Genomic DNA, 24,492 nt, shown 5'->3' with positions numbered 1-24,492 from the left:
AAAATAATTTATTAAAAAAACATTTATTACCATAAGATTGATTCTATTTGTTTAAGTGTTGATATAACTATACTTAAAATCTAAAGTAGCTAAATAAACTACTCATTGTATATAAGAAAGAAAGTATTACTTTATGCAAAATAGGTGCATGTTTGCACACTGTTTGCTTCAGATGAGAAAGAAAAACACAAGTTTGCAATGATCTTAGCTACTTCCTGAAACCAAAAAATTATAGATTTAGTGGACTATTATTCTTCCAAGGAAACCATATAAAATCAAGGGTTTCGTGCCAACCTTTATAAGATTTCTGCTTAGGGTTTAATTAAAAAAAATAATTAGGACAATCTGAGAGTTATAAACTTAATTTGCAACTGGGTCAAGATTTTTTCTAACTAAATATAAATAAATAATTTACTTAGTACACATTTTCATATAAAAATAAGAATAATATACATATTTTTATTTTAATATAATAAATAAAAAACATAAACATAATTGCGTTAATTTATTCATAATTAATCACTGTGAGTTTCGTTTTTAATATTGAGATATGTGATTCAATTAATTATATGATAACTCATATATATGTGACTAATTATTTAATAATATAAGATACCGATAAAATCAATTAAGATATTTTTTATATTTATGGTTTAAAAGACTATAAATATATAAATATATGGTTCTACTACGACCTGGTTAATATCATTTATTATTAACAAATTCTTACAAATATAAGTTTTTGCATGTAGACCTTTCTTTTATCTCTGTGAAGGAGCTCGAAATAATATCTTAAGAATGTCTTTGCCACGCTCGGATTAATATCTTAAAAGAGTAAGAAAACAAAAGGTGAAGATTTCTCAATTCATGAATTTATTGTTTCTCTTGATAAATAGAAACAAATATTTTATTTTGCATTCAAAAGTTTTTTTTAGTTTAATATTTACGAAACATCCACGTCTTTGAACCAAATCAACCGGTGGATCTTGAGGAATAATATTGGAAGGGTAAAATAATGCATTCAAAACTAATAATCATAAAATAAATCATATATATATTAAAGAAATTTATTTTTCACATTATTTTACAATCTTATTTTAATAATGTTTGTTACAAAATATTATCTTTTTGTTGTAACTACAAAATCAAGAAGATTTGAAGAAGGATAAAGTAAGATATGAATACTATATGATCATTTTATTATTCCTGTTTTTATTAAAGATTGACATAATTTAAACATAATTGATAAAAATTTTCAAATCTGATTAGTTAATTAAGAGCATCAACAATAAAACTTTGAAGTCGAAGTTTTAAATTAGTCTTATCTTGTTCACTACAATTTAAAAGATAAATTTTGTTCACGACGTCCTAATTGAACAATTTAGTTATTAGTATCTTTCTTCCAGATAATTAAAGAAATTGAGGTTATGTTGTTCATCTTCACATGTAATTTTTTTTTATCACTTTTAAAAAATAAGTTTATTATTTTATTCTTGATAAGTAATATATCTATTTTTAAAAAATAAAGTTTATAATTAAAAGCAAACTATCAAAATCTAATTAAAAATTAAGATACATGATTAATAAAATTAAAAATTAAGAGAGATGATTACTAAAAGGAAAAGTATCATAATTATAAGCCACATTAAAAAACATATTAGTCATTTTCCCTTTTATGTTTCTAAAACAAATAGTATGGAATGATTGATGAGATAAAAACATACTATATTGAATTGGATGAGATGATATTTTTTTAATACGAAAGCAGAAATAATAAATTTGTATTTAATTTTCCTTTTTTCTCAAAAAAAAAGAAAAAGATGAATAAAAACAATAAAAAACTTAAGAAATAAGAAAAATAAAATAAAATAATATTTTATTTTATTCTTTATCGTCTTTAATTTTATTATTTATTATAAGAGAAAAAGAAAATAAACAACGTTAACTAAGAAAATGCACTTTCTAAAAGCATGCATGTATCCTTTTGCTGTGATTTCAAATTCTGTAATGGACCCTCTTTTTGCTATTAAAGATATTATGGGTGATTGGAATGATTTTATTGATCATAGCTAAATCTTTCTCCTATCATGTTTATCTGAATATCCTTCAAAAAAATTTACAGAAAGCTTCAAAAGTAAAATATTAATATAATTTGAGAGGGAACTTTATCCAGAAGACAAACAAATGCTAATCATGAACATCTGTGAAATTTTTCTAGAGCACACATGAGCCAACAGAGTAATCATATACAATATCCTAACTCATCATACACATATATAACTTATGATTTGATTTTAGTACACATATCTGTGAAATTTTTTGAATTAATTTCTATTATTTTCATAGCTTAAAATGAAACAGCCACATAAAAGTAAATCCCAAATTCCCTTTTAACTTTAATTAGGGTTTTCTCTACTCTTTAGGTGTGGAAGGAAACTTCTCATGGTTGTGGCATGCAGGCCAAAGTAAAACCAAATGCATAAATTCCACAGAATAAAGTAAAAGAGTGATCTTTGTTTTGCCATGTTGTCCTGTGCACAAGTGGAATGATATTTCCAACAACTAATAAAATCCACTGAGAAAAACATTGTTCTGTGCTCACTTTTATATTAAAGTAGTTTAACTTTAATGCATTAAAAAAGAAAAAAGACAAACACTAACTAGTATCCCATGTTGGCTAAAAATTTATAACTTTTCTGAATTAAATTCCAAGAAAAACTTCATAGATTCTTTAACAAGTATTTTCAAGAGATTTGATAGTAAAATCTAAAAACAAAGATACGTGTTGCATGTTTAATGAATTTAAAATACATAAATAATACATACAAAATTTATTAAATTTTATATTAACTATTTTTAAAATTGTGTTAATAGTAATTTTAAATTGGTTTAAATGTAGATTTTTTACAATAATATAATGATTAGAACTTTGTTAAACTAATGATAAGTTAAAACAAACACATTGCAAGTAGCATGACATGACTCCAATTCATGTCCTTTCTCAATCTATGCATGGTTAAGGTTTCACTGTCACATAGTATGAATGTTCAGTTCCTTACAAATGCATGAAACCTGCAACATTTGTTTGTATCTGCAGAAATTTAGGGTCAATAACAAATTCAAAAATTGACAAAACTTTCGGTTCAGCACAATTCCCCCTTTTGTGTGTCTGGTATCAATGGAGTGTATAAAAGAGAATGATGGTGGATAGAACAAAATCCCCTCAATTCATGGGGATTTCATGGCTCTAAAGCAACCCAAGAGAGGCTCATAAGTCAAAATCAAGTAGCTCACATGCTCTTTTCTTCCCTTAATCCTTGCTTCCAATATGGTGTAAGCCTAGTTTGTTTTTCTCAATGATTAAATCTTGATTTTTACGTACATATCTTAGTCTTTATAGTTACAAGGTCATCAGAAATTACAAATCAAGAGTTTGCATGACCTTCCCTGTTTTAATTGATCTGTTTTGGTTTATTAGGAAATTGAGAAATTATGTAGGAAGAAATGGATAAATGAGATTTCCATGAAAAACCCACTTATTTTCCTAAGAAAATACATCATATTTAAAGAGATTTTTCACCAAAGGATGGATCTTTTCTCTTGGTATGTTTGGATTTTCCTCGTACAGCTTGTGGACACTCTGTTCTGGGTTTCCACCAGAATCTTCATGAGGTACTGAAATTGAAGTTTTCATCACATCATAAGTTAAGATACTAGCCATTTATGCTAATTGTCTTAACTGTATTATGTTTATTTCAGATATTTCAGTCATGAAGCAATCAATTCAGATTGTTCTTCAAGCCTTTTCCATGAAACCTATCACACTGATCCTAACAACTCTGAGATTAAAACTGAGGTTGAAGAAGATTGTTCCGAACATTCCAAAGATGCAGAGTTCAAAAGTGAAAGATTTGAGGAAGGTAATGATGTTATTCAACTTAAACAAGAGTGTAGTCATCAAAGTGACTCAAATGGTTCTGAACCAGAAGCCAAGTCCAATGGGGATTGTTCAGTCACTATTACTAACTATACTGGAAACTTTGGCGTTGAAGAAAAGGAGAAAACGATGTTGGTTTTCAAATTCCAATACCAAACTTGGAACTGTGAGGAAACTTTTGATTTTGTGAACACTGACAATGATAAGGCTCCTGGAATCACCAACAAGCATGAGTTCATCTCAGGTAACAATTTCAGCACCTTCTTGGATGAAACATTTGTTCATTCAAAATATTTTCCTTTGGAAAATGATTCTGCAGTTGAATCTGAAGGGAGCTTTGAACCAGAAAGTTATGTTGATCAAGTAGTGAGGCCCCAGACCGCACCTTCTGTAGAACAGCCGAATGAACATCAAGTGGAGAATCTGAATGCCAATGTGTTCGTTGAAGAAATTTCAGCTGCGGACAGTGTCTTTTCTGAAGATGATTTCATTTGTGTAAGCTTTGAATTAGATTCTATGACCAGTTCTGTAGGAGGTGGGTTTTTGTTGGACACAGATTTTGCAACCACTGTTCAGCTTGATGAAGAAAATGGAGTGCTACCAAAGGAAAATTTGAACTACGAGGGTGAAATAAGATCAGAGAGTTTATACTTTGAACATAGAGACACAATCGTTGGGATAAGAAATTTGGAGGAAGAGATGAGAGTGCAGCAAGATTCAGATATTATTGAGAACATAAATTTGAAAAGCCATTGTTTTCAAGATAGGCATGGCAAGAACTTGCATGGTTCAACAGGTTCAGATCTTGAGGATTCCTACCGGTTTGATGCACAATGGGAACACCAAGAATTGATAGAACAGCTAAAGATGGAGCTGAACAAGGTCAGAGCCACTGGTTTGCCTACTACCTTTGAGACACAAAGAATAATGAAAGACTTGAAGCCATGGGAAATTGATGAAAATTTCAAGCATGGAAGTACAAGAAACGATCTCACAAAACTCTACAGGAGTTACACAGAAAGAATGAGAAAATTTGATATCTTAAATTACCAGAAACTGTTTGCCATTGGTCAGTAGTTCTAAACTTTCACCTGTTTTCACTCAATGATTTAGAATTTACACTGTGCTTAGTTTAGTGGTTAAGAATCCAATCATAATATCGTTTTTCTAACTGTGATGTTGTGTTATAGGTGCCCTGAAGACCACAGACCTTACGCTATCATTTTCAAGTCGTGAGAACTCTTCTCAGGCCATCACATCCTTGCTTCCACATCTCTTTCACCATTGTAGACGTAAGAAGTTTGAATCTGATCCATTGAAAAAGTTCAGAAGAGAAATTTACAGTGACTTGGAAATGGTTTATGTGGGACAGTTGTGCCTTTCTTGGGAATTTCTTAGGTGGGAGTATGACAAGGCCTTGCAGTTATGGGAATCTGAACAACATAGGTTTCAAAGTTACAGTGAAGTAGCTGAGGAGTTCCAACAATTTCAAGTGCTTCTGCTAAGATTCTTAGAGAATGAACGTTTCCAAGGTCCAAGAGTTGAATACTATGCCAGGAATCGTTGTGCTATGCAAAATCTTCTTCATGTTCCAGTTATAAGAGGTCAGAACTTTCAATATACTGGAAATTTTTCACATCTATCTTTAATTAAACCTTGCTTTGAACTACATACATGCTGAACCATATAGAAATCCATTAGCAAGAAACTAGTATCTAATGTGTAGAACGTTAATTGAGTGCAGAGGACAACACCAAAGATGAAGAGAAATATGCAGATAATAAAAATGAAATGACAAGTAACATGCTGGTTGAGATTTTGGAAGAATCAATCAGGATATTCTGGCATTTCACTAAAGCTGATAAAGATGCATCTAGCTCAGCTCATAAAGGTTCAAGAGAAACTCAAGTAAAAATCCAAGATCCTGCAGATTCAGAATTTCTAAGGGAGATTCAAGTAGAACTTCAGAAGGTAATTGAGACTTGTGAAACAAAGTTTCCTTTGCTTATGTGAAAAGGGTTTTGTGATGATTCTTCTTTTGTTAACTACTTCTTTTCATTTATGCAGAAGGAAAGAAGACTTGGTGAATTTTTGAAGAGCAGAAGTAGCATACTGAGGATGTTCCAAAAGCATGAGGAAAATAGTAGAGATAATTTTCTTTACCTTTTTCCACAAGTGGAGATAAAATTGGTTTGGAGAGTGTTAAACATGTCAAAAATAACAAAGGATCAACTAGTATGGTGTCATAATAAACTAAACAATATCAATATTGTAAGCAGAAGGATGCATATAGCACCACCATCTTTCTCACTTTTTCCTAGCTAGCATTTGCTAGTTTTGTACATAATTTGGATGTAGCCAAGGAAATTTTTATTCTTTCCACCACTAAATTGTTGGTGTTTTGTAAATAGAGAATGAAACAGAGGTATCACACTAAGAATTACAAGTTATATCTTCCAATGAAAATGGACAAAGTTGGTGTACACTTTCACCAATAAAGTGATTATAAGAAAAAGTGTGAAATCATCTATGAATATTTAGCATTTTGTTTATAGGTAGCTTGTTAAAGCTAAACTCTTTAGCTAATGAGCTTTATATAGATTAAAATTTACTAATTTTGACCAGTGTTTTGATAATTTCTTCATCTAGAAAGAATTTTACTTTCATGAATACAACCAAAATTACTAGTTGAAATAAATTCACCCAAATAGTCGACCAATTTTTTTTTAAAGTATGCTTCATGGTCAAATTTTAATGCAAGGGAGACATTAATCAGAGAGGAGAGAGATAGGATATTAGAAATTAATATATATATATATATATATATATATATATATATATATATATAGAGAGAGAGAGAGAGAGAGATTACTTTTAATATATAGCAATGAGAACTAAGTTGTGATTAATGAAAATAAAAATTACATTATGAGATTCAAACTCAACAACTAGTCTAAAAACTTACTATTATACTTTAGCATATTTTGTAAGGTAAGAAAATTGTGTAATTTTCATTTATTCATTTTATTTTATTATTAAAGAATAGGTTGAGATGATTAAAAAGCCAAAATTAAAAATGATTATTTCCTATTTTATCGTATGCTTTCTTTTTTTACCTTGTAATATAAAAAATATTAACGTTGTTATTATATATGGTATATTTTAGATTATATACTTTGAACATTCAAATAATTTGGAAAGTAATTTTATATTGTATAATCTGAAATAGAATTACACAATCAAGTATAGTTTCACGTTATATAATTTATAATATATGTTGGATAATTTTAGATTGTTTAATATAAAATGCTTATATCTTAGGATTTCAGAATACTTTAGCATATAGTTCCAATTATGAGGTATTATGAGATGTAAATGTTAATCATTTCTTGTATTACGATGGTAGGATAAGAAATTATGAAGGTGCAAAAAGAAAAATCTACAAAACGAATTGTGTTAGTGAAGCCAATCTAATGTTTGGAAAAGAAAATTACAAGGCTCCTTCTTCTGCACCTCTTTTTTCTTCTTCTTGCATCCCAGAGTTTAAGGAAATGACAAATTTACCCTCATCTTCTTCATCAATCCACAAGAATTAAACCCAAACACTTTATTTAAAGATTTCTTTTTCACGAAGCAATAACTCATTATGATTAGATTTACCGTGTAAAATACTTTTTGCATTATTACTAAATTATTATTTTAGATAAAGACTTTTAAAAAATTTAATTAAAAATGTTTAATCTCAAAATCAGTTGATCCATAGAAGCAACTAGTTGATGGTAATCCTGAACTAAAGAAACTTGTAATTCTGTGCTATCTCTGTATGCGGTGGCCAGAAAATTGGCTTCTCTGCAGAATGAAAGTATTTTATCTCAGAGTTTATAGTGTGTGTATATCTAATTATCCATATATATTATTTTATATGTTAAATTAATACATAACCTTTTTAACTATATATTTATTCATTTCACTTTCTCACATTCATTCTTGCACGCCACGTTCCTGCACTATCCTCTCATGATATGAACCAATTTGTCAGTATTACTCATTTCTTATATAAAACAGTGAAAGCTAATTTTTATTTATTTATTTATGATAAAGTGTTTTTATAGTATAAGCCAAAGTAAAAGTCTTTATTCTCTTAACATAAATCTAAATATGCGTTGTGCTAACTTAGCCTTTTCAACAATTTTCAACAATAGTATGACAAAGAAAATTCCAAGTGTTTGTTTCTTAGATTTTCGTTAGACACTAAAATATAGAAAACAGAAAAACATAACAGAAGAGAAATAAATTATAAACCAGTAAAAAAATTAAAGCTGTATGCAGAGAAATGGAACTATATGTACATCTTGGTAAATATAATACCAAGCACATCAAACATATAAGCATATAAGCAAACCTCCTTGAAACAAGGGATTGCTGCACCCAAAGTGAATCAATCCTAGAGAGTTTTGCAAGTGAGAGAATCACATGAGTTAGAAACATAGACACACAAAAGAACTAGAAATTTTGTGTATTTTTTTTCCCTTCACATGACTCTGTCACATGAAAAACTAACATGGAAGATCTATTTTCCCAGCATATGCATGACTTATAAAATTTGGACTCTTTTTTGTGTTTCTTGGTGGCAGTTACCTTCAGGTACATTTAACTATGAACAAGGAAACAATGGTGTAACCCTTGTACATTTACAAGTAAAATCAGCACTTGGTGGTATTGATTTTAGTGGTAAATATACCAAAATTGTAGAAGTGGTAAACCTGATCATGCACAGCATTAATGCCCCCAATTTGGTTGATGAATCAAGTGTAGCATTTACTGGTGGAATAGGTAGTGGACATGTCACTGGGGCAAGAAGATGAATCCCATGCCACAGAAGAAGACTTCCATGCATCATATGGGGGAAGCAAAGTAAAGGGAAATCCAGTGGCTCTCCCAATTGTTTCCCAATCTTGTTGTTCTTTTGTTACTGTTTCTGTGCTCATGTTTTGTTGGATGAAGTGAGGTAGATTGGTTGAGAAGCCACTGTACTGTTGTTGGTTTGGCTCTTCAAATGTTATGTAGTCAGGGTTGGGAGAAAGCATGGAACTGGTATCAAGTGTGCACTTGGTGTGTTCTGTGTAGAATATGAAGTCATCTGAAACAGGAATTTGTGGTGAAGGCTTGGGAACTGTGCTGCTGTTGATGGGTTTGTAACTGGCAATATCTGAATCTGTGAAGTTGGTGTTGATGTCACTATTGGAGGCTTGGTTTAACTCTTGCTTTTCATAACAAAATTGAATGGCTGGTGATCCTAGGTGATGGTTTGTTTCTGCACCCTGTGTGAACATGTCAGATACCATGCTTCCTGATAACTGAGAGATCCAAGGGTGAGATAAAGCTTTCTGTGCCATGGAAAGGGAGTTGGTTTTCTTGAATATCCTACAGATTGCCCATGAATCCTGAAAACACAGACAAAGAACTCTGTTTCACTGCATGAATAAGCAGAATTGGAATATATACATTGTACTGTTTATCTATCTATTTGTATTGCTTGAAAAATGCTGATAAGACACTCTTCAACATCACCAGTTATAGAAAAGACAACTTTTTGTAGGTTTCACTTTACATATAATGAGTCTCTTTCATGATGGTAAATTTTTCAACAAATTTGTATCAAAATACAGAAAGTGTTTGAAGAATATACTAAATAAATCTTGTCCGAGAATGTGTATGGCATTAACACTCCTCTGTATAGTTTATGAGTATGAACATGACAAGATTAGTCTTGAAATGTCCTGTAAAAATGTATGTATGTATAAGGAATTGGTTGAATACATACACTTGGAGGGAGGGTTTTGTCTGAGAGTTTTTTAGAAGGGGCTGAGTCAGAGATGCAAGGAAGCCTAAACTCATGCATCATCCAATCAGTTTTCATCCCTTTGGCAGCTCTTCCTCTGTAGAACACAAGAGACTTCTTCAGACCAATGCACTTCCCTTCAGAGGAATATATAGGTCTGTCAGTTCCAGTGGCCTTCCAAAACCCAGCTCTTGTGACCCTATTTGGACGTGCACTGTTCCTGTATTTTCTGTCCCTTGGGCAATAGAAGTACCACTCTTTCTCCCCTGTGCCTGCTAGCTCTTCTTGTGCATAAAAACAACAAAATGAAACAAGTTAAATATGCTATGAAATATCAGCATAGCTGAGATGTCAAAGTTTATAATAATATTTAGAAGTATCAACATAGCTAAGATGTCAAAATTTATAGTAATGCTTAGCACGAGCAAGTTAAATAAAGAAAGAGTTGTCTAGTTTTAAACAGTTGAACCTTTGATGATCTCCACAACTTAAGAAGAGTGTTGTAATGTGTTTTAGGTGCCTCAAGATTTAGTCAATATTAGTTTTAGTCTCTGCATTCTAAACTGTTAATTTCTTTTCTGACAAAACCTATACTTCAGTTTGACTTGATTAAAAGTAAAATTTACATTAGAAATACAAAAACCAAATAAAACTAGGAAAACTTGGTTGCAGAATAGTATAAATGTATATGTAACATTTGTGCATCTGGCATAAAGCCAAACAGCAGAAAAAGAGAAAGGTGGAATAAAAATGAGGATGTGAGCCATGAGAGTTCTTACTTGGAAGGTCCCATGGATCATGTTTGTAAATATCCACTTGCTTAATCAGTTCAATAGGGAGAGACTTCTGCTGAATTTTTCTCTTGAGATAGAAATCAACAAGCTCTTCATCAGTGGGGTGAAAACGAAATCCTGGCATAACATCGTCAATCTTTTCCATCTCATTCCTCTCCTCCATGTTCTTTCTCTATATGAATTACTTTTCCAAAAGCCAAAAGCAAATATATATAGAGAGAGAGGCTTCTCAAGATGTCAATATCTTTTCAAATATCTGTAAGAAGCTTCAACTCACTAAGTAAGTGACAATGAAATATAAGATATTATATTATAACTTTTCTTATGGCTATGATATTTCCATACATGGAAGCACAAGCATGTTGTAGTTTGCAAGTTTTGGAAAATAAAAACCCATTATTTATTTGCCTGTTCTCAAATATGCATAATGACACAAAAAGAAGTTTCAAGTTGTGCTAACTCACAGTGTTTGCAAATTTGGTCAGTCCAAGGTCAAGTTATGTGCCTCCCAAGAAGGTTTCTGTTCCCAAAACTTCTGCCTCCCTTTTAGGATATGGCTCCAATGAAAATGATGATGACTTTGGTGTTGAGAAGAGGGTGTGTTTGTATGCTATTTAAGCTTCTTGCAAAGGAAGATGTCACCAACCAAGTCAAGCAAAAGTAAAACCCCTTTCAATGGATATCTCTCACTCACCCACTTTGGCCTTTTATGTGTTATTGGTGTGAATGAATGACAGAAATTTAAGGATCAGAAGAGACTGCAGAATTAGAAGCATTATGAGGTGCTTTTATATTGTGAATCTGTGCTATGATTGTTTCACTTTCATTGCTGATGCTCACAAACATTTCCTTTTATCTTCAACAAATCAAAGACAAGCACAACATGACAAGGCAACCTTCTAACTTACTTGTTTTTCATTTTCTACGTGTAAACAATTCTATTTTGAATTCTTCCTTTGTGAAGTATGTGGGAAGGACTCATTGTTCAATATAATACTGTTAATGTTGCTTTCTGTATGAGAAATTCTCTGCCTCATTCTTCTGAGACTCTTCTGAGACAATGTCTGTCACATCTGTGCTAATTCTTGGATTGCAACAATCCTCTTTTCTATGCCAAACTTTTCACATCTTATATTCCTCATCTTCTTCCATCACACGTATGAACATGTGACCTGTCACAAATTCTGAAAAAAGCACATGCAAATGAATGGAATTTTCAACATAAATATTTCTAAAAAAATAAATGAATTTCTCTCCAAAATAAAAACGGGAATTTAGATTCACAAACTAGTTTTAACCAATTTTTTATTTATTAAATATTAATGGGGAATGATGACGATGATGATCATAAAAAAAATATAAAAATTGAAGGGTTAAAGAGATGGTGAAATGACAGTGCATAAAATTGCTAACCATGCCCCTTATGGGTAGGCAGCTATGTAGCAACATAGGAGTCTACTAAATTGGTAAAGATAAAAATCGAAACATAGTGAATTTACAAGAACTTAGACCTCGTTTGATGCCATTGTTGTCTCTTTCGTGTGTCTTAGGGTTTACAACCCATGTTGGAAAACTGGTCAAACTCCAGCAACCTAAGTCCCTGTCTCTTTCTGTGTGGACACCACTCCAAACATAATTATTAAGACTTAAAACTATGCTTTGCAATTTTTTTCATTTTTTATGTTATCATGATAAAAAATCAAGTGGGTAATCAAGTGTATTAAAATAAAGTTTCACATTTATATTTTACTTTCTTTGAGTCTGTATAAATATATTTCAGAACTTTGCTTTGAAACGCCATCTCTCACTCTAAAATGTTATCTATAACGAATTTCTGCAATTAAGAAAATTAGCAATCTAAGTAGTAATGGTAAACTAAACAAAGAATTACTTGATGTAATTATCCATGCCTGAAAAACATGGATAAGAATTTGGAATTTTCATGGTTTGAAACACTTTAAACATCTTCCACACGAAATTGATTGGTAGCTCTCAAAATCCGTGTAATGCAGTGTTATTTTCTTCAATCAACAGGGAATATCTCTTACAATGTTAATATATTATTGTTAAACCAAGCAAGAAAGCATAATTTATTTCTTATGTTAGTTTCTGAGTATGTGAACTGGTTGAAAAAAAAAGCCAAACACATCACTTTCTAATGTAGTTTCCATTATTGCTTGAGCAGAAATATATGAAACTAGCAACGTTTGACTTTGTTTTTTATCTTACCACTCTTTTCATTTGGAGTATTATATTTGTTACTGATCCAACAAAGTTTTGCACGCAAGGAATCATATTGACTTAAAAAATACCTATCGAATATTTTGAACTTTTTATGTCGAAATAGATTGAAATGAAAAAAAAAACAATGTTTTACATGAATGCTAAATTTTTTCACACAAGGAATCAATTTTTGACTTAAAAAAATTAAACTATACTCACCTTTTTCAGGTATTGTGAAATTATACAAACCCTTTCAACCTTTTATAAGGAAATGGTGGAATGCTTTAAGTTATAATGTATAAAGAGTGTAAGCGTGATATTTTTTCAATAATTAAAAAAGTTTGGTGGAAGGGAAAATAGAAATTATATATAATTTCACAAAATCTCATAGATAACAATGTAATTTATTCTAACTAAACTAATCATATAAATCCACCAAAACAAAATAATATTATCTTTAACACTGTTTTTGGATCCAATTATTTACAGATTTATTGTGGATGAAAAAGTGGAGTAGAGAAAGGAGGTATTTTAACGTGTTTAGGGATTTGTATACGTTTGTATTTAAGGATTTCATTGAAAAGAATAAGAAAGAAAAAGGAGAGAGAGGACACCCTCTCTATTTTTATAATGTGCATTTTAATTTGTATAACGAATTTCATCGATGAGTAAATTCACATTGTAATATTGCTTTAATAGAAGATGCAAATTTGTTTCCAATTTATTAAATGAATATATATGCTCATCTACTTATTTTCACTTACTCTTTCGTATATTCAAACAATTTCACTTTTCACCCAAGTGGCTTAATTCATCATTACCCCCAACTCAAGGGTTAATTATATGCATAATCAATTTTACATAAAAGATACAAAAATACCAGTGTTATTCAATAACTTTTACCATAAAAAAAAATATATTGTGTAAATATAAATCAGTGAAAAATGAGTTGTAGAATCTACAAGATTTTTTTTCAAGAGTGAAGTATTTTGATAATCGTGCAATTATTTATACCATACTTCTATTATAAGACCCTGGATTGCACAGATGAATTACTTTCTTTTGACTGCAAATATAATACATTTGTGGGTGTATAACTAGGGCTGGGCAAAAATAACTTAACTATACTAAACTATAGTTAATTGTACTATTTTATACTAAAAAAAACTAATCTATTTTAACTAAAAACTAATTATACTATTGTCTAGTTCAGTTTAGAAAAACTGAACTTATTATATTTCTAGTGCAGTTAACTAAAAACTGAACTATGTTTAGTGAGTTCCTATCACTTATACTTTCATTTTGTTCTAAAACTGTAAGTTAGATGAATAACTCTATGAAAAACTCAACCTAGTTACGTGTAGTATTAATCTTATCTCACTTTTAAATACTTATTTTTTTATTTATTTTTAAATATTTAGTTTTTATTTATTTAAATTCATGTTCACGCAAATCAATCTAATGTCGTTTTTTTGGAGATATGTACATTTCATTCTCAACTAATCTAACTCAACTTAAAATAAATAAATTCTGGCTAAAAAATATTGATTCAGTATAAAAATTAATATTTTTAAATATTTAACATTTTTAATGTTTTTAAATATGATCCTTAGTTATTTTTATTTTAACATTAAAATAAAAAGTATAAATTAATATAATTAAAATAAAAGTTAAATTAAGATAATTTAATTATGTTTTGATGTATAATTTAATTAATCAATGTATTTTTTTCAACTAAGATAAGATAACTGTAAACTTTGTTTTATACTTTATTTTAAAGTTTTTATATTATTATTTTAAATAAACATTACCTTTTAATAAATTGTATATATTCCTTATTTTGTATCTAAACAAAAATTAACAAAACATATGTAGTTCATTGTTATTTAATTTTTTAACATTGACAACATAAATTGTTCAATGATTATTTAATCATTATTCATTATATTTATTATTTAATCTCATAATTATTATTTTTATTTTATTAAAAAATAAAAATTGACATGAAATTATTCTTGACCATAAATATTTTGAATATTTTGTATTATATAGTATCATTGTTAAAAATAAAAGCGTTATATATATATATATATATATATATATATATATATATTCAAATTATTTAAAAATTAGTTTTATGATTAAACTAAATTATATATTTAATTTGTCTTTATAGTTTATGATATAAAACAAAATGAAAGATTCTGAGACAAATATAATTTAAAAGGTTAAATGTATTTTATATTTTGTAAGAATAATTTATTATTAAACTAAATATATTTTTTTTCTGAGAGTTAGACGTAAGTTTTGAAGAAAGAAAGTTAGGGAAAAGAATAAAAGGAAAACCAAAAACAAATAAAATTTATTAGAATTATATGTTAATTTTAATTATTTGTTTATAGAAAATATTATAAAGTTATTTAATTTTATTTATACAATAAGTTTGAAATAAATCTGAAGTATTTTTCGGAGGTTTAAGAGTAAACGTTTTAAATAAAACAAACTTCCAATAATCCATTCTTAAAATTACATTAATTTCTGATAAATGATTTTTTTAAAATATGAATTTTTTTAATAGATAACATATAAAAATAAAAATAATATTTTATATGATTGGTATAAAGTCTAAGAATATATAACTTATCTTAAAAACAAAAACAAAAGAACAATGTTTAAAACTCAAAATAAATATTTTCCGTAAAAGTGACGGAAGAGTAAGGAATTTTATAAAACTGACTTGATGATCTTGAAAGGATTTGGTTATTAGTTAATTGGTATAACTGCAGTTTTTTATAACTGAACTGTTAACAATACAGTTTATATATAATATATGTAGTTCAATTATTTTTAGTTTATTAGAAATATAGTTAACTATAATTTATTATAGTTTAGTATAGTTTAGATACTTATGCCCAGCCCTATGTATAACAACACATCAATACATATAAACCAAAACCATTTCAAGAACTTTGTTCCTCAAGTACCACAGGCAGCTCCAACTTTTCACTGCCCCTCTGAACTATCAACACCACTTTATCTCCTACATTATACTCATCCAATGCTTTCAACAACTCTGCTTTGCTCTTCACCTGCAAAGGATGCACCAAACTTATTATCAAATAAATTAACACAAGTTTATCATATGCATTGCTGAAGTCAACCTCTAACTATGATTAGAGAGAATAGCACAAACACTTAAGGAAATTAACAAAAAAATCTTCAGAAGAGGACTCACAGGCTTATTGTCAACTGCAACAATGATATCTCCAAGGACTATATTTCCAGCAAATCCCCTTGTGGTGGGATTTAAACCAGCTTTGGCAGCAAGACTATTTGCAGGAACCTGAGGAACACAAGTAAGAGAGTTAAAGAATGATTTATAAGTAATTTATAAGTGTTAAGAAATAGACTTTAAACCTAACTCAATCTTACAAAATTTGTAAAGTGAGGCTTGCACTCACTCATTATATATTATAAATTTGTCTTATTTCGGGTCAACGTGGAATCTCTAACAATAAGTAAAGTTTAATTACAGTGTAACGAGAGAATCTTGTGGATTTACCAGAAGAACAAGAGCTCCATTTCGAACATTAAGTTGGTTTGCAATTAAGTCCGGTGCAATATCCACATTTATACCAGCTCTAACAACCTTGAATGACAAATTATGAAACCAAATGTAAATGTAGCCATAAATATATAGGTCTTAAAAATTATGCAGCTAGATTGTCAAAACAGATATTATATATAAATATGATATACAACAGTTGTTTTCCTGTGTTTTCTTCCCAAACAAAACAACAAAGCATTTTCTCTCTGATTAAAATCTAGAAAAAAATAATGTGCTTTTTGCATTAAATCATAAAAGGACTATCTACCAACCATGAAACCTTGTCATATTAATAAGGATATCACAGCAAATACAAAGACTAGCTAGATTCTTTTTGCATATTTTGGTTCCATGAAACACTTACTTTTCCAAACTGAATGAGTTGAGGAACAATTCGCAATACAGTTGAAGATGGGATCGCAAATCCTACACCAGCTGATGTTCCTGCAATAGCAAGAAAAGAAACAAAAGCATGAACCCTGCAAAACTAGAACAGCAACTAGAACTTGCAGCTTAAACAGTCATTTCGCCATGCAAAGTAAAGTGAATGGATCAACAATGTAATGAAGGAAAGAGTGGTAACAAGTGAACCCGAAAGATTTTCTCAAGCTATAATTTTCATATATACATCAATGTTCAGTAGTACAATTCCTTCTGATTGTAATGGTAAAATAACTTGCCTGTCTGAGTAAATATTGCAGTATTAATCCCAATTAAGCTTCCTTTCGAATTGAGAAGGGGGCCTCCGCTGTAAACATCATAGGAAAAGTAAGAAATGCAGCATTTGATATAACAACCAGTTAACACTCAATACCATCATGGAAAAGAAAAAGAAAACATTTTGACCAAGTAAACAGCACCAAACTCAAGAAAGGGAACTATTTCTAGTTCATATATGGAAAGGAGCCTAGTGTAACCTGTTCCCAGGATTTATTGCAGCATCAGTTTGAACACCACCACCAATTGTTACCCCAGTTTGACTAAAGATATCTCGGTTAAGTCCACTAATAACCCCAACTGTGAGGGTGTGATCAAAACCAAATGGATTTCCAATTGCCAAACATTGCTGCCCAACTTTTAGAGAAGATGATTGCCCCACCTTGACAGGCCTTAAAATATCTTTAGGGGCATCTACCTGTATTTGTGGATTTGTTAATACTTGTCATGTGTATGTAACATGCATGCTCAAATTTTATTAACTATCCAAACGAGTTTAATTAACAAGAAAGCAACTTTTAGCCACCATAATTTTAATGCACAAGTAACATGGATGAACTAAAGAAGAAGACAAACCTTTAGAATTTGAATGATGAATTAATCATTTGATGGAATAGAATAGAATAGAATATTATAAAAGTAAAACAGAAGACCTCATATTACTAGGAATCTCAGTAACAACAATAGAATATCCAACTTGGAAGAAAAAATGTTATAGAGTGCAACAGAGATGTTATGATTTACAGAAGAAATAAATTCAGAAAGTAAAAAAGAATCATGCCTTCAAGACAGCGAGATCCTTTAAACGGTCAGCTCCAATGAGTACACCTTCAAAATTCTTTTGTAACCTTTATATAGTAGAAATCAGAATTACATGTTAGTTTCAAACAGAATTTGGACATTATATGCAAAGAAAAAACAGTCTACATGAGCCTCACCCTTCTGATGCTAGAATATTAACTCGGGCAACCACCTCACCAGCCTTTGGGTTTTTTGAAAGGGCATTGCCAACTACTGAATAATACAAGAATGTAACAATCACAAGTCAGCACCTGGTCTTGCAAGCCTACCGTATACACTGAGATTGGGAAAACATGCATACAAATTAACAAGCGCACAGTACAGAGCATTCTATCATAGCACAGCAAATACATTAGGCAAGTAGGCAAGCAGAAAAATGGAGCTGAAGAATTCAAAGAAAGGAGCAAAGAGGAGATAAATCAAAAGATGTTTAAAAGCACGATACAAAATTCAACAAATACTTGTTACATCAAATACACATGCCAAAACAAGAAGTCCAGCTGAATCTGATCAAATACAGGAGAAAGGCCTGATCCACATACGAGAAACCTAAGCCCGTTCACATGGAGAGCTCAACAAAATCTTACTGAAGAGATCAAAAGCTAAATCTGTGTGTGTTGTTTTAAAGATTGAAGCAAAACAAAACATAGAAACTGGTCCCTGCCTGATTCTCACCATGATAATTTGTCACAATGTGGCCCTCCTCATCCCACACTACTCCAGAACCATTTCCTTCAGGAATCTGGTAATATAGATACAAAAAACAAATTAAACTGTTTGATATTCTATTGTAGGACAATAAAAAAACCTATCATGCTTATTAGATAGACGCAATATAATAATTAAAAAATAAATAGAGTCCTTGATAAGACCTTAAAATGATTTAACATAAGATAGTATAGATTAAATACTGAGGTACCTCAACCACACCAGTTATATTAAGCTGAGGACGTAGTGTCACATCAAAAATGTTAACAACAGAATATGTGTTTCTTTCAAATAGCTGGACAATTCGATCCTGAAAACCACAATGAATTGGAATTAACTATTGCTACAACAGTATAGAAAATGTGCCATGCAGCCACCACAGACAAAAGAGGGGCTATAGTTGAAAGCTGACCTCTATGGGAAAGAGTGGCCCAGAAGAAAACACAGGAGGGGTTACTTCTTCAAGTGTTACTGATGGATCTCCCAATGCTAGGGCTGTACATTTACAAGTTATGACATGAAGATAAACTTTGCTGGTAAATACTAAAAAGAGACTTGCATAAAAGAATGCAAAAATATGCTAATAATGAAAGAAAACACAAAATTAAAACACGCTGCTAGAATTGGATTACTGCACTTCACCAGTTATGTATTTACAACTGATGACATATTACAACTATGAACTCCTGACACCATCGGGTTCCTAGAATAACTGCTGACACATTTCACACAGTCCAGCGTACAATCATGATCTAATGGCTATTTTTTTTTTTCTTCTAATATCATATGAATTTTACAAAGTTAAAAAAATAAAATTAAAGGTTAAGATTCAAATTTCTTTCTCTCCGACTACAGAAAATTTTCCTCCCACCATTGGCAACTCACAGCTCCATCTCCATGTTATAAACTACTAGTCAAATACACCAAACCAAAGCTGATCCATCTCACTAGCATTTACAAAAATATAAATATAAATATAAATATAAATATTTTAGCAGATTAACAATACCCTGTTAATAGTTTAATTGTCATGCACTATGGGCGCAAAGATTTTTACATGGTCAAATAATTATATTGGGTAATATTATATCTTCCTACAAATCCTCATAACACTTTATAAAGAAAGTATTAAATGTAAAAGAAAATGCGTTTGATGATAGAAAATATTCTATTATTTCATTATCTAGTAAGTAGGAAAATTAGTAGCAAGAGAATATAGGAAGTATTGGATTGGAACTATTCTTAGAAATCGCTTTAGATATGTTTTCCAAAGTAATCATTACGAAAGTCTAACAATTTTACCATCCCGTACATACATACCAATAGTTATGAACTTACGAACATATAACCAATCAAACAAGTTGAACACAAAAGCAGAACCGTGCGGACCTGACATGTACCTTGAAGAACATAAACAGGAAAACATAGTTAAACTCGCCACTAACACACGTCGTGTTGGAGATAGAACAAGATTCTTCACCATTTCATCAAAATCCAAAGTTTTATCTTGAACTCGAATAGTGCTGCCGCTACATGGTATTCAATCAAACATGCACACGTCAATCAAAGTCTCAATCCCACATAAAACAAACAACACCAACAACGAAAACGCACTCTTGGATGCACAAAGACTCAAACTTTGCAAACGCAACCACAAAAGACACACCAAATTGCAGTTTGTCATGAAAAACTTATGTTTTCACAGTTAATTACGAAAGAGAAAAAGAATTATGCAGTCCTAATGTAAGCTTATATTGTCATTCAATCACAAATTGTCATGTATGATAAATTTGATGACTTTTGCTGTCATGTCAGTGTTTAATAACACTTTTTTTTGTTTTTTCTTTCCGCTGTTTCTTATGCAAACTTTTGAAAACAGTAAAACAGAAAATGCTTTTCCAAACCAAACAGCCCCTAGTTTGAGAATGAAAATGCACTCACAAAGACTCAAACTTTTGAAACGCAACCACAAAAGGCCCACACCCAGTGCAATTTTTTCTCAATTTGCAAAACCAATGAGGATAGACAGCGTAATGGGGGCAAACCTGGTGGGTGTAACGGCGTCGTTTGGGGAGTGTTGAGAGTGAGAGCAGACAGAGGACATTCCATCAAAGCAAATCTCACGGCGGCTGAGGAGACAGCTTCTTCTTCTTCTTGTGCGGGTTGGAACACCCACTGACCACAAATTACAGGCTGATATAACTTGCATTTCTGATTTGGGGTGAAAATTGGAGTGAAAAAAACGCAAACTTGGAAGCTGAATTTTGGGGAGGGGAAGGAAGAGGGATAAGGGGTTAAGGGTGGTTCTATGATTATGGAATTTGAGATATTAATGGCATGTTTTCGGACAGAACAGAATCTATGGTTGAAGATTTAAAAGAAAGAAAAAATTCTATACTTGTGTTGTATTTGTGATTTTCTCCATTGAAGTTTTATCTCAAAATATATACATATACTTATTTTGTATACTATAGAAGTGAAATTTTAATTTTTGATGGAAAAAAAAGGTATAAAAATTATTTACAGAATTTATACTAAAAGTCATCCTTAATTTTGATTGAAAAACAATATAAGCATGGATTTTTTGGATTGAAAAACAGCACTTGAAAAAGTGAATTATCAAATTAAAATTCTAATTTGAATATAACAATGAAATTTTAAAATATAATGAATGAGTGGAATTGAATTAAATTAAAACAATTTAGAGATTAATTTTAGACATTCTCATTATTCAAGGATTACAGATTTTACATTGCTAATTAATTAAAAAATACTTGTATTGAATTTTAAATCAATTATTATAAATCTTAACAATTTTACAAACTAGTGTACAACTGGATCATTTAATAAAACCTTTTAATGCTTCTAAATTAAATTTTTAAAATTATTGTTTAATTGAGAAAACTTTTTTTTATTGTTGTTTAAAAGGTGCTTTAAGGTGGAAAGAGCATTTAAACGTTTAAGGAGAACGGTGGCTCATTACCAAATAAAAATTAAATCAGTTCTCAAATATACAAACAACTAAGTAATTTTGATTTATCATCCTACCTAGTATCAAGATCACTTCGGGTCAAAATAAAAATTTTAAAAATATTTTTCTTTTTAATAAAAATTTTAATACATTTCCCACACTAACCAAATCACGAACTCAATTTGGTTTCGTAGACCATTCTTTTTAGGTTTTTCATAATAATCCAATAAATTATGATGGTAACTCCTTTTAAAGTATTTTGTTTTCTTATAAAATATCTTCTTGTTAGTCGTCCTATCGCGATTTTGGTTGTAACAGATAGCGACTCTACTAGGGATTTGTTTGAGAGAGGGTCTTATTAGTTTAGTATGCAAAAATATATGTTATTTTAAAATATTTGCTTCTCCCTTGTCATTTTCTTTATTTAATGTATATATATCTTTGTTTGTGTTGATGTCATGCTTTAATGTCGTCATATGATTGTATTATTGAAATTATTGAACCTTAGGGTAAAAGACAACTATAGTATCTATCTGGAAATTTGTTGGTTGTTTTGTAGGTGTGGGTTTGGGTAGTCTTAGGTTATGCTCTTTTAACAAACTACACATGTTATGATATTCCTTCATTTTCACATTCGGTCCTATACTCGAGCCTAAGTAAGTGTTAGAGAGTGGAGGTCCAACGATTATCATGTTAGTTCCTATATCTACTTACTTATTATGATGATGACCTTATCTAGAGTTTGCTTCCTCTTGACATACCACATATGTCAGGTTTCCTATCATTGTGGATTATGCTATGAAGTTGACATCAGCTCTAGAGGCCTTTAAGAGTAACATGAGAGGGTGCATCATCTGTTTATCTTTCTCTTCTTCTTTTCATTATTCATAACACCATGTAGTTAATTTCCAATTCCATCACATTTGAATAAACATATCATGTGAATGTGTGCCTCCAGAGGCATAAGAATGCATAAAAATATTATAAGGTGTTTTATCAGGATTTAGCTTAGAAATCCTCTGGCAATCCAAAACACGAGAACTTAACTCATTAGTTGTACCCCTGAAATCAACCAATTTCTTACAAGTCCTCTCATCAAAACACAATTGATTTCCATTAGAAATTGTATGAGGGACTTCTGTTACTCGATCAGAATTTGGAATCACTTGGAAGCAATTAAGAATGATCAAATTTTTTCTTGGAATATAATTTTCAATGAAGTTCTGATCAACATCATTTAATAAAGAAATAACTTGTCTGGTGATAAAACCCTTCTATTTACATAATTTTCTTTTTGTTGAGCATTAATAAAATCCCAATAATCAATTGGAAAGCTTCGTCCCAAAGTTTTCTTTGAAGCCTTATCATTCACTTCAAAAGTAATTGTTGTTCTTTTATAGAGACTACTGGACAAAAATTTAAACTTCATTGATGGATCACAACCCATCCCCTTTCCAGAACAATATTTGCAATTTATAGACTCCTTGATTCCAAAGATTAATTGACCACCTTTATATTTATGATGAATAGATTTACAAACAGGGAAAATCCTATTCAAGATTTGTGCAATCTCTGACATGAAATATGGATGGAGTGTGGGAAAAGGAAATTTGATTACTTCAAAATGACCTTCACAAAAGTTTTTGTCTTTATAACCACAACTCGTAAGATGTATTTAGAAATCCCAATGTAGACCCTGTGACTTGGTCGACTCCATTTATCTCCAAAAGAGAGACTTTCTCTGTATCATTTTCAAATAAAACATAAACTTTATGGCTTTTATGGCACCAGATAGTGCTTTTTTTTCGTAGAAAAACTCATCATCCATGGAACTTGATAACCTTTTACTCAATAGAATATTTGAAGTAACCCGAGTGAAAGGAGTGAGTGATCGAGTAGAATAGCACGCAATGAGTGTTTATGGAAATTGCACGACAATGCTTTGCGAGGAACAAAATCGAAGGGAAAAATCAAATTTAATTATAGTGAGTGAAAGAGTGAGAAAGCTTTTACCGTGGTCTAGCTCTATACTCGACGTATGTTAAGAAGTAAATTTTAAGTCTAACTCAACCCCGCAACACCGACTTATAAAGTAAGGTTTCTACTCACTTATATACTATAAATTGGGCTTATCTCTAGTCGATTACAATTATATTACAATATGTGTATATAAGCACAAAATTTGTCATTTAAAGGGGATTCTCTACAATTCTCTCCTTTTTTTTTTCATCATCACTCACACAGACACAACTCTTTTTTACCTCTTTTGGGAGAAAACAAAAAGAAAACTTACAGAAGGAGGCAAGAAAAAAAAGGAGAAAAGTTACATTTTATGTACGGAACAAAAGAGTGATATCAGTGGAGAAAAAGATAATTGAAAAGTTTGGAAGGTATGTCATTACTATTTTTTTCTTTTTATTAATGCATTTTTAATTTTGATTATTATACGTGCTTTTCAAAATTGTATGTGTTTTGTTTTAATATTGTATAAGTGATCGACTACAAACTCAATTTGGCTTCTTAGACCATTCTTTTCAGTTTTCTCATAATGTTCATCAATAAATTATGGTGGCGACTCATGTTAAAGTGTTTTTTCCTTGTAAAAGACTTTTTTAGTTAGTCGTCTTATTGTGACTTTGGTTTACAATTTGCATCAAATTTTATCTCATTGGAATCCAGCTTATACTAAAGATATCAGTGTTAGTCCATAAAAAAATCAAAATACAAATTAAAAAGTAGAGTGTACTACCACGTATAATTCTCCTCTTTTATATCTTAACAACATAAAATTCACAGATAATTAACTACATATCAAGAATTAACGCAAATGAAATATGAATGAATCATCAATCACGAATGTTACAACAAGAGTAAAAGTAAAGTTTTGTATAT

General features: G+C 30.4%; 3 protein-coding genes across 10 annotated transcripts; 1 reads left to right on the top strand and 2 right to left on the bottom strand.

The window, feature by feature from the left end:
- The first annotated feature begins 3,051 nt into the window (after positions 1 to 3,051).
- LOC124820784 (uncharacterized) lies at positions 3,052 to 6,491 on the top strand. 6 transcript variants are annotated; one of them, XM_088111218.1, is made up of 7 exons: positions 3,052 to 3,333; positions 3,479 to 3,672; positions 3,760 to 4,181; positions 4,284 to 5,006; positions 5,128 to 5,541; positions 5,682 to 5,908; positions 6,005 to 6,491. In XM_088111218.1, exons 1-7 carry the CDS (start codon positions 3,295 to 3,297, stop codon positions 6,260 to 6,262), a joined length of 2,277 nt encoding a protein of 758 aa, XP_087967344.1. In that variant the 5' UTR covers positions 3,052 to 3,294; the 3' UTR covers positions 6,263 to 6,491. The 6 variants fall into 6 exon arrangements, with proteins under 6 accessions (XP_087967344.1, XP_087967343.1, XP_087967342.1 ...); XM_088111217.1 differs by having other exon boundaries at positions 4,269 to 5,006; XM_088111216.1 differs by having other exon boundaries at positions 4,257 to 5,006.
- Positions 6,492 to 8,271: 1,780 nt separating this feature from the next.
- LOC124820786 (protein FEZ-like) lies at positions 8,272 to 11,750 on the bottom strand. The gene is made up of 4 exons (XM_047292548.2): positions 11,038 to 11,750; positions 10,559 to 10,829; positions 9,762 to 10,060; positions 8,272 to 9,381 (listed from the first exon to the last, which is right to left on the bottom strand). Exons 2-4 carry the CDS (start codon positions 10,734 to 10,736, stop codon positions 8,743 to 8,745), a joined length of 1,116 nt encoding a protein of 371 aa, XP_047148504.2. The 5' UTR covers positions 10,737 to 10,829; positions 11,038 to 11,750; the 3' UTR covers positions 8,272 to 8,742.
- Positions 11,751 to 15,537: 3,787 nt separating this feature from the next.
- On the bottom strand, positions 15,538 to 20,990 carry LOC148200067 (protease Do-like 8, chloroplastic). Of its 3 annotated transcripts, none has more exons than XM_088111394.1 (13): positions 20,675 to 20,983; positions 20,019 to 20,152; positions 19,042 to 19,124; positions 18,841 to 18,939; positions 18,597 to 18,663; positions 18,059 to 18,134; positions 17,902 to 17,968; positions 17,321 to 17,538; positions 17,084 to 17,151; positions 16,768 to 16,847; positions 16,359 to 16,445; positions 16,032 to 16,139; positions 15,538 to 15,885 (listed from the first exon to the last, which is right to left on the bottom strand). In XM_088111394.1, the coding sequence occupies exons 1-13, from the start codon at positions 20,836 to 20,838 to the stop codon at positions 15,757 to 15,759; spliced, it is 1,380 nt and encodes a 459-aa protein (XP_087967520.1). In that variant the 5' UTR covers positions 20,839 to 20,983; the 3' UTR covers positions 15,538 to 15,756. The 3 variants fall into 3 exon arrangements, with proteins under 3 accessions (XP_087967520.1, XP_087967519.1, XP_087967521.1); XM_088111393.1 differs by having other exon boundaries at positions 20,019 to 20,158; positions 20,675 to 20,981; XM_088111395.1 differs by lacking the exon at positions 16,359 to 16,445 and having other exon boundaries at positions 20,019 to 20,158; positions 20,675 to 20,990.
- Positions 20,991 to 24,492: the final 3,502 nt, after the last annotated feature.

The sequence above is a fragment of the Vigna umbellata genome, chromosome 4 (assembly GCF_029865625.1).
Source record: "Vigna umbellata cultivar VRB3 chromosome 4, Vumbellata_1.0, whole genome shotgun sequence".
NCBI classification, from domain to species: Eukaryota; Viridiplantae; Streptophyta; class Magnoliopsida; order Fabales; family Fabaceae; genus Vigna; species Vigna umbellata.
The sequence above is the reverse complement of the archived record's forward strand: the minus strand, read 5'-3'. Positions and strand labels throughout refer to the sequence as shown.

Coding starts and splice junctions, on each gene's coding strand:
- LOC124820786 (XM_047292548.2), bottom strand. CDS start 10,736: ATGGAGGAGAGGAATGAGATGGAAAAGATTGACGATGTTATGCCAGGA. Junction 10,061..10,558: donor TGATCCATGGGACCTTCCAA/GTAAGAACTCTC, acceptor ATGCACAAGAAG/AGCTAGCAGGCACAGGGGAG. Junction 9,382..9,761: donor ACAAAACCCTCCCTCCAAGT/GTATGTATTCAA, acceptor CTGTGTTTTCAG/GATTCATGGGCAATCTGTAG.
- LOC124820784 (XM_088111215.1), top strand. CDS start 3,295: ATGCTCTTTTCTTCCCTTAATCCTTGCTTCCAATATGGT. Junction 3,673..3,759: donor TCCACCAGAATCTTCATGAG/GTACTGAAATTG, acceptor TGTTTATTTCAG/ATATTTCAGTCATGAAGCAA. Junction 5,542..5,681: donor TCATGTTCCAGTTATAAGAG/GTCAGAACTTTC, acceptor AATTGAGTGCAG/AGGACAACACCAAAGATGAA.
- LOC148200067 (XM_088111393.1), bottom strand. CDS start 20,838: ATGCAAGTTATATCAGCCTGTAATTTGTGGTCAGTGGGTGTTCCAACC. Junction 20,159..20,674: donor GACGCCGTTACACCCACCAG/GTTTGCCCCCAT, acceptor AATACCATGTAG/CGGCAGCACTATTCGAGTTC. Junction 15,886..16,031: donor TTGCAGTTGACAATAAGCCT/GTGAGTCCTCTT, acceptor CATCCTTTGCAG/GTGAAGAGCAAAGCAGAGTT.